Source organism: Solanum stenotomum, chromosome 9 (genome assembly GCF_019186545.1).
Source record: "Solanum stenotomum isolate F172 chromosome 9, ASM1918654v1, whole genome shotgun sequence".
In the NCBI taxonomy this organism is placed as follows: domain Eukaryota; kingdom Viridiplantae; phylum Streptophyta; class Magnoliopsida; order Solanales; family Solanaceae; genus Solanum; species Solanum stenotomum.
Window position 1 is genome coordinate 16,872,316 of NC_064290.1, and position 10,215 is coordinate 16,882,530.

The window sequence follows — 10,215 nt, forward strand, 5'->3', positions numbered from 1 at the left end:
AAGTAAGTTATACAAGTAATATCTAGTAGGTTAGAACTACGTATAGTCATCCAATTCCGACACCGAGAACATGATAGTTCACAAATCAAATACAAAATAATGTTGAGATCTGGGAAACTATTCTCCAGTCTCCATGAGCATGGGAAGTTTTCATTTGACATAGCAATACCACAAAAGCTTATCTAGTATAGTTTCAAAGAGAGATTATGACTTCTGGCATTCACAGAGGATACTAACTCCATTTTTAATACTTCCAATAAAATCATCTGTCAGAGTGCCATGGCACTGCTGAATATCGTAGCGGCCCCTGCTGCAGAGAATCTGGTGCCTCAATGTGCTGTAGTATCGGAGTCATCTTCAATCCAATGATCTTAACTTGGGGATTTGAGTGCCCATCCAGAAAAATACTAGTAACCTGCATATATATTATTGCACATGCCAAAGTTATTTGCAAACTCCAACATGTTAAAAGGGATTCTATGCAAAGGGAAATGCACTAGTAACAATTATAGAGTCAAAACTATCAGAAGTAAAAGGACTAGAAGAACTGTGGCACAGAAGAAACAAATGGCATCAAACAAAATATCAGAACTGATTCTTCTCTTAAAAAGAAAGTATTATAGAACTATAGCTCATGAATCGTACCACCTATGGCAGAGTCTGGATCTTCACCAAGTGGAATCAAAACTAGCACAAGAAGATTCCACTTATAGTATATATACATAATTATTTGCTTTACCTATCTACACTGTAATTTTCCTGCGAAAGGGTGTCCATTGCTACCTGCTTGCCACCAATAGATATCATTTTCTCTCGAGAAAATCTTGTATTGGCAATATCTAAGGACATCTGAATCTGATGAAGTTGGATCCATCATCTTTCAATGATAGTAGGAAAGGTCATGCAGAGATCCTAACCCTACCTTGACACTTGCATAAGAACAAAGTTTCAAGATTCAAGGTTGTTATTTACCAAGAATGCAACCATCTTGATCCATCTCTTTGCCAACCCCAATGCCCACCACAAAAAAATAAAATAAAAATTGATAGTACTCACCAACCAAATAACCAAGCACCCCAACAAATGTCATCCCTACTCACCAAATCAAATGTTGTTGTGGATGTGGTGAAGTCAATTAATTAAGTAATTAATTATATTTTTAAGTAGCTTTATTTATTATTCTAGAATATGATTTATGTTTCAAAGCTTCATAAGGATACTGTTAGAATAGGAATAGATTTATACAATCCTATTAGAATAGGAATAGGTTTATACAATCCTATAAGAATAGGAATAGGTTTATACAATCCTATAAGAATAGGAATAGGAATAGGAATAGAAATAGAAATAGGAATACTAAATAGTATCCTACTTGGTAAAGGATTGTATTCTAGGGTCTATAAATAGGGTCTCAATGTAATAATGTAGACAACAACAACAATTCAATAATATTCTTTTCCTATATTTCTCACAGATACGTTCAGCTATAGTTAGTATTAGTTTGGAATAGGGTTTAGGTTTTCCTATTTTCACAAGGATTAGACTTCCTATTGATGTAATAAGACTCCTATTTAAAGGAGTTTCTAATGAATAAATCATTAAGTCATATTTCAGCAAAAAGCAAGAGATCATAGTTCTCTCTTCCATTGAACTCTAAGGTTTCAGCTTCCTTCTCTTCCATTGAACTCTAAGATTACAGTCCCTTTAACGAACTGAATTTATATATTGCCCTGTGAATCGAGCCTTCCCTAAAGATTCATAACAAATGCACACACACCAAAAAAATAGTAGCAACCAATAGGGGTGGGTCGGGAATTGCATACTTTGATGTACCAGCAAGCACACTTCCCTTTGACGACTTCAAAGTTTACACAGCAACAGTGATGATAAGCAGTGGACCAAAAGATAGAAGAAAATATGGAATCAGCTAGACTGTTTTTTAGCAACCTCGAAAGCATAAGCATTTTGGATATTTCACAACCATTAGATTTTATTCTCCAAATTTTTCTGATCAATCTGGGGCATAGAATCAAAATCTTGTGATCCTTTCTTCAGATCATAAGAAACCTTGATTTTTGAACTGAGATATACAAAGGCTGTGTGCGCAGTTTGAAACTTTGTCATTAATGGGACAGCCCCTCTACCATTCTCCACTTAAATATCAAGTATTTGTCAGCGCCAAGGTTCGGACAAGTAATGTGCGCCTAATACACACATCATGTGTTGCACTCTTCCCACTAAACCAAAGCCGAGCCAGTTCAAATGAAATCTTAAGATGTATGGACCTCAATTAAATGACCTATTTTCTTTCAGTTGACAGAATAGTAAACTAGAGGGTATATAGGACTCAAGGTTACAAAAACACAAAGTAAAAATTGTACAAGCACAAGGAATTCCTATTATTCTACATATTTGAGAAAGTTATCATTTGTCTGACTCTGTGATATGAGCATGTGCCTTTCAACACTCCCTGCTGTCAGTCGAGGTACAGGAAACTATGTAGGACATTACTGTTTCTTTGAATGATCATGCAAACTCTAGGGAGATGAGCAAAGTAAGTTTCTCATTTACCAAAGTAAACAGAGGCATACCTGAGAACAGCCAAACAATTTTAGTACTTCCAACGATAAGCAGCTATCAACAATCAATCCCAGGGCTTCGTTCGTCAAGTTGCGACACCAAGACAAATCCAGACTAATCAAATTTTTTGAACATTTGACTAGAGACATAGCAGTGTTGTGTGAAACCTGTAAAAACCATATAAAGACGTTGAAAAACTAAGATCCTCGACTTTTAGTCTTGGCAATAATTCATGGACCTTTTGGATTAGCAAATTCCAGGTACCCAGGAAAAAGTGGAAGAGGAAAACTACGGTCTACAAATAAAAAGGAAAATTTGCTAATTCGGATTAAAACCCAAGGTTCCATTTGCTAGTTCTCTCAAAATATATATTTGTTTTATAAGTTAATGTTGATTTTACAAACAGTGTGGCACCAAGAAAGTGGTAGATCACCACAAACGTGAGTGGAATTTTGTCCCTTCGGACTGTAGGGAGTATTTAATTCCACTACATTGTCAGGCTTCCTATTACACCAAAAGTTGCTCTCAGAATATATTTGAATAGTTGTTATATCTAAGTGAAGTTCACAACATACCGTAAAGCAATAAGTTCAAAATAACTGGGTAACCTTACTTGTGTAACAAACAATACTTAAAAATCAAAACTGGATACTAAATCATTAGAATCTCTCTCTCAATTAATTAAAATATTGATCTAAGCAGATTTTTGCAGGCTTGATCAACTAAATTCAGCAAAGAGAAGTACACAATCAGAACCCATAACACATTTTCCCATGTCCACACAAACAAAATAAGAGAGGCAATGAACATTGCATGCTGTCAAGTACCTTTTTGACACGATTGAGAGATAGTTCCTTCAAAGATCCCCCACTAGTTTCCACATAAGCAGCAACAGCTTCATCACTGCCATTAGTAAAGATAAGAATAAGCTTATGCCACTTCCATTTTTCTATTAATGAATTCAAGGAATGCAGAACATACTATCAAAAGGATAGTAGTTCATTTTTCATATTTTGAAGAATGCATACTGTGAAAATCCTATATATAGCTTGAAACAAAGAATGCCTACTGAGAACACCTATATGTAGCATCTATTCTAAGCCTTCAAGCATGAAGTACCTGTGAAATAAATCTAAAACCAAGAACATTGATATTTTTTGACAAATTGGTCTCAAGACATAAGCAATTGGCATTCAAGAAAAGAATAAAGCGCTACACAAAATGATGATAAAGACTGCAAGCAAAAGATCACGGCTAAAGACACTGCATATGCTACACTTAGAAAAATATTATCTGGTCAATTGCTATATTTTGGAAACCTGAATGGATTGCGACAGAGTTTTAGATTGTCAACTTCTCTACAACCAGTGGCAAGATGTTCAATTGCAGAGTCGGTCAATTTACACAAGTCGCTCAGGTCTATAGCGCGCAATCTGGGACAGTTTTGTGAAATATCTTTCAGAGAACGATCAGTCAATTCCCTGTGTCAGATTCAAGGCACAAAGACAATCAGTATCAATCAAATTTCTCAGTGGAGCATCACTTGAAACATGACGAAAACCACTTACATGCATCCTTTCAGAATAATCTCTCTCAGACTCTGACCTCGATTAGTGACAAATTCTTTAATAAAAGCATCACACACAGTCTGGATTCCAGCTACTGATAGAACTTCCAAATGTTCTAGCTTTAGCAATGCTGGCAGAATAAGCATGGGATGTATTGCTTCGCAATTGTCTAGATATAACTCTCTCAGAACTGATCCCAATGAATTAGATAAACAGCTAATTCCATCACATGTCAGCAAAGAGCACTGGCTAAGATTCATTGACCTTAAATTAGGTGCTGCAGAGATGATCGCCTCCAGCCCAACATCCGAAAGACGACACGCACCTTTCAAGGATAAGGTCGTCAATGCAGGGAGATTGTTTGGACGACGAGCTAATGTAACCAATAGGATATAATCTGGCATACAGCGACCACACTGATCCAGTTGAAGCACCTGGCTCCACAAGGAAAACATTTTGAAGTTCACGTATCAGAACTAACATATCATTGAACTATTACTACATATGCAAGCAAAATTTGACTGTAGAGACTGACTAGATGAATAATACTAAAAAGTAGTATTCATAAAGATCAAAACTATGTTTGGTTCTTTGAATGAGAGGTGAAGAGGAAGAAAAGAGAAACCAACAATCTACTTCCCTATGTTAAGTATTGATGATTTACTTCCAATCATTTGGTATGATTGTAATATACTTCATCACTTTCATCCAGCTTTGGAGAGATTGAGAATGATGATGCAGAGTAATGCAACCCATCCACTTTTACTTCATGTTTTCTAAAATTTCCTAACCAACCGAAAATTTCCTAACCAAACGATGAGGAACACATACACTCTAGCTTTTACTTACTCCTCCAACAATTCCTTTTTTTACTCCAATCAACCATAGCAAAAGTAAAAAAGAATAAATTAAAACTCACCACCAAGTTGTTGGTGTCGCATCCTTTAAAGCTCTCAAAGTTGTTGGTGTCGCATCCTTTAAAGCTCTGTGTGAAATTCTCCTCATTCAACCATGAACAATCCCTTATGCGTATCTCTGTAGGAGATCCACTGATAAGAAGTTGAAAAAATTGATATGTCATTTCCCGAGAGTCACACAGTGACTGGCAAATCTTGTGCCTAAGTGCATCAGGTAAACCATCAAGTGAAGTGATTGCATCAGCATTCTTCACTAAAATGTCCATGCATAAGTCACGTAATGAGGGAACAACCAGCTTTCTAGATTGGCACTGCTGGTCCGTTTTGGGGACCCATACCACTTCAATCTTACTTTTCTCAGATTTACTCTGCTGCTGATGCTTGATGTTCATTTCACGATCTCTAATAATCTTCATAGCAGTTGAAAAAGGACCGGGCCAGTCTTCTATTTCTTCAGTTTCCGCTACCTCCTGTGGAAATTCCTCAGCAGCCTCATCAGTTACATCGGTCTCCTGTTCGGCTTGGGAAGAGAAATGAGCAAACCTGGACGCATTTCGTCTAGCAATATCCCTAAACCTTTCTCTATGAACTCTTCTTGTAGCAGTTGCACTGCCATCGGCATCTGCAACTTGCTCTCCATCTTGACTTGTCAAATTAATTGCTCTTGAAACAATTTCATCAACGAGTTTCTCTGCCCCATGCTTGGATTTTCCTTCCAATGTATCAACACCATGACACAAATCATCGCCAGCCATAACTTGTTTTCCCTTTTCCTCTCTACTAATCCTTCTTGTCTTTGAATCACGATTTTGCAAAGTGGCAGCTAGTCCATCACCCTGAACAGACAGATCTATGGTTTCGGGCAAACAGGCAGACTGAGGTACTGTGTTCTCAATTGACATCCCAAATGCTACCTCTGATTCCAAATTCACTGAATGAACCACTGGCAAACCCTGTTCAGAAACTATACCTTTAGATTTCTCTTCTCTGCTGAATCTCCTCCTCTTAACACTAGAAGGCTCAACTGAACTTGTCTGTAACTTATTGCTGGAGCCATCTGAACCGCAACTGTTTGACATTCCTTCACTTAGCTTTCCATGAGACAACTTCTCATCACAATCATTCTGATTAATACTTCCAGCATCACCAACAGCGCCACCACTGCATTCTTCAACAGCTCTCTTAGAGATCTTCTTGCCCGACCGCAAACTTAAAAACTTAGTATTCCCTTCACCCTGTACTTCCATACTTGTATTTTTATCCCCTTTCCCCTCTTTAACACATTCAATTCTTCCCTCACTGCAGACTAAATTTCCTACATCATCAGATTCATTCATACCTATTTCATCAACTGCTTCACTATATAAAACCCCCAAATCTTGATCACCTTCATCCAAATCTGCACTTTCTATACCAACGTCACTCTTTAAACTATTGCCAGTATCCCCATTATCAATTTCAAAATCCTTACTCTTCCCTTCATTATTCAAAATTTCACCAACATCACTCAAACCATTTTTAGAAGCCAATCTCAAACTCCTCCTTCTAGCAACAGGAGGAATGTCACCACTAGCCAAAGAAGGAGAAGTAGGAGTCACAACACATAAAGGCTGAACAGAAGTCTCAAGAGATTTCGACGGAGTTACCGGTTCCAATACATGATTTTCTAGGGTTTTAGAAGAAACTTTAGCCTTAGATGCCGCCGGAGTCACCTCACGAGACCTCAATAGCGTCATTATCTATTAATCCTCTGAAGTTAATGAAACCAAAATGAGCCAAAAACAAAAAAAAAATCACAATCTAAACACAAGTATCTATCTATCTATCTACAATACAAAAGTGCACGCAACAAAAATCAAAATTCAAATTCAAATTCAGAAACTAATAAAGGAATCTTTTATCTGTATTGACGGATAGAGTAAGTTAACAGTTACCAGTTACAAGCGAGGAGACAGCAATGGCGGTTCAGTGAAGTGAAGTTACACTCCACTGGAAATGGCGATACCGGAAAATGAGTACAGTAGTGAAAGGAGTACTCTAGCAGTTGAAGACGGCGGGAGGATTTTCAGGTTTGAGTACTTTTTACTATTTGGAAGCTTACCGGACACGCACACGACACGCCTGTTCGGTTCACTTCGACTTTCCCGCCATTAAGTATGGGTTGGGCTTTCAATAGATTCACTGAATGAGGCCCATCTCATTTATACATGGTAGGAAACATAATGAAACACCAAAAGTTAATTGGCGTGACTTTTCAGTTAGACACCTCAATTAAACACAGAGATTCAACTCATTATAAACACTAGAAAACTAGTCGACTCCCTCGAGATACACCTAAAGTTGGAGTGACTTTTCACACTTCAACTAAGGCTCTATTTATTATTATGTATAAACATTGATGCCCAATTCATTCATTAAAAAACAAGAAATTAGTTTAGTCTAGCGGGAGACATTAAAAATTGACAAATTTTAAGTTAAACAACTAAGCCTTATATTTATTATACTTTATATATTTATACTATTCAAAATTTGTATTATTAAATATTTTTCGCTGATATAGCAAGGGTGAGGCAATACATTCAAAATCAGTGTGCGAAGGTTTAAAATTGGTCAATTTATATTTCAAAAAAATATATTTTTTAATTCACTCTCTTTATATTATTTTCTATACCACACACCATAATTGTCATTAATGTCATGACAACTGTATTAATTGTTATTTTTTCAAATTTGAAAATCGCCACCATTATTATCTCCTTCTCTTTTTTCTTTAAATCTATTTATTACAACAATTGTTATCTTGTTCTTCGGAAAATAAAAATCACGATCACTTGATTCTCTTTCTTTTGGTAGAAATATATAAATTTTTAATCATATAGTATGAAAATTAAGGAAAAAGAGAGAAAGAAATAAGGATAAAGAACGATGAAAACAGTGGAAAATTTAATTTAAAATTAGAATAAACTCAAATCTCAAGCAAAAAAAATCTAAATATAAATATTTGTATGAATATAACGAATATAGTTGCCTAACACTTAAAGAAAAAATCTTTTTTTTTCTTTACATAACATCTCAAACAGTTGTTGCGATGATACATATCAAAACTATAACTATTGATCCTTGTTAATAAGGCACAAACTATAGCAATTTTTGAAAAATTCTATTTTATAGTATGAGTTTCTAAATGTCGTTCCCTTACATCTTTTCGTTTTTAATAAAAGCAAATCTATTAGGCATGACACTTTTAGCAATTTTATAATACCCATATTTTTTTTCTCAAGTCCAACAAAACATAATTTTTAGATATGGAAATAAATAAAACAGTGCAAACTAAAAATTAAAAAAATACGGACCAACTTAGGATTTATTTTCCTAAATTGATACTATGATGTGAAAGATTAAAAATGTTAAATGTTCGATAGGTACACTAAAAAATTTATGCTTATAAGTATCCTATCATTCGATCAAAATGAGCTGAAGGCATTGGCATTAACATAGCCAAAACTGGCCTCAATCATGAGCAACAAAGCTTGCGCGACATGGCATGACATTAGCACCAGGGCTGCGCATCCTGGCAAGACAGTGGCATCAAAATTTACACGATGGAAAAACATTTACATCAAGGTTGATCAAGACATAACCTAGAGTAAAAAAAAAATCAAACATCAAATAGTAATATACACCAAGATTGAATCTCTTGATGCACAAATATTTCGATCAAAGTTGAATCATATCCTCTCCCTTTGAAAAATAATTAATGGAACAATAATATATATCACACTTGGACCAAATTTTTGCCATATCATACCTTATAAATTTAGGGTTAGTAGAAAAATAATAAGCATCATCCATAAATTTCCTTTTGACTACACTTACGTAACAACACTAAACTACCATAGTGATCGCATAGAGAACCAGTGAATCTATTACAATATTTAGATAATGGATAACTAAATTCTTCGCTCCTAGACAATATATATTTTATAATAAATATGAAAATGACATGTTACTTAGAGCCCATTTGGATTGACTTAAAAAAAAGTAGTTTTTAAGTCAAAAACAAAACGTCAAGTTGAAATGACTTTTAAGTCAAAAAATAAAAAGTAGGGGAACGCCTACTTTTGGGTTTTAACTTATTTTAAGTTATTTTTATATTTGTCAAATACTTCCATAAACTGACTTAAAAGTAGATTTGACCAACTTTTAAGTCAATTCAAACACAATATGGTCTTTTTAGTGCACACACACATCAAATAAAATTGACCCATATCATATTCACCAGGTAACTCGATCGCGCTACACACGAATATCAAATATTTTATTTATGATGTACACTATATTTATTATCAAAAATTAAAGATCTACAAATACTAATGACCTATCGAGCTTGGAGGTCATAACACCGTCTCCATTCTTAAGCCATGAGCCTTGTCCACCATGTAGAGATAATAAATCAATATAGTGTTATGCATGAATATAAATTTGTGGTATTTTTTTATTTTTAACTACTTGAAAATAAAGTAAAAGTTAAAATTTTAAATATAATACCCTAATTTCATTGGGATGTTTCACAAATAATTGATCAAATTGATTTTTTTTTTTAAATTATATATATAAATCATACACAATTATATACATATTATACATGTACATACCGTTTTAAGTTTAAGCGGCTAATTGACCAACTATCTACATTACTTCGATTCATTGAGACATTTGCTCTATTGAAACTAAACAATGTTTTAAGTAATTTGTACCCTGTTCGTACTTAGATATTTTGGGTTTCATCACATTGTCTTGTGAAAGAAAGTTTAGCTACACCTTATTATATGATTTTAACTTACTGATAAAACATTATTAGAAGGAAAATATGTACTAACCTTTTTGCATTATTCTGGACTAAATTTACTGGCGAACTTGTACAAAATAATGCCTGCAATCAGTTGTATTGTGACACCGCAAATAAAATAGACAGATTTTTAAGAAAAAATTACCTAAATACACGTCTTATTTTACCATAATCTCTAAAATTTCCTACCATTTTCAAAAAAAATTCAAAAATCTTATTCCGGATACATCACTCCCCTCTAGCTGATACATCCGTATCGCCCTCTCGGATACATCTCTTTCCTCTATGATACATCACTCCC

The 10,215-nt window shown here is 34.7% G+C and overlaps 1 protein-coding gene across 1 annotated transcript; it reads right to left on the reverse strand.

Annotated features, from left to right (window-relative positions):
- Nucleotides 1–71: 71 nt before the first annotated feature.
- Nucleotides 72–7,158, reverse strand: LOC125876783 (uncharacterized). The gene is made up of 7 exons (XM_049558033.1): nucleotides 7,000–7,158; nucleotides 5,068–6,815; nucleotides 4,149–4,582; nucleotides 3,900–4,061; nucleotides 3,408–3,483; nucleotides 2,592–2,747; nucleotides 72–415 (listed from the first exon to the last, which is right to left on the reverse strand). The coding sequence occupies exons 2-7, from the start codon at nucleotides 6,799–6,801 to the stop codon at nucleotides 263–265; spliced, it is 2,715 nt and encodes a 904-aa protein (XP_049413990.1). The 5' UTR covers nucleotides 6,802–6,815; nucleotides 7,000–7,158; the 3' UTR covers nucleotides 72–262.
- Nucleotides 7,159–10,215: the final 3,057 nt, after the last annotated feature.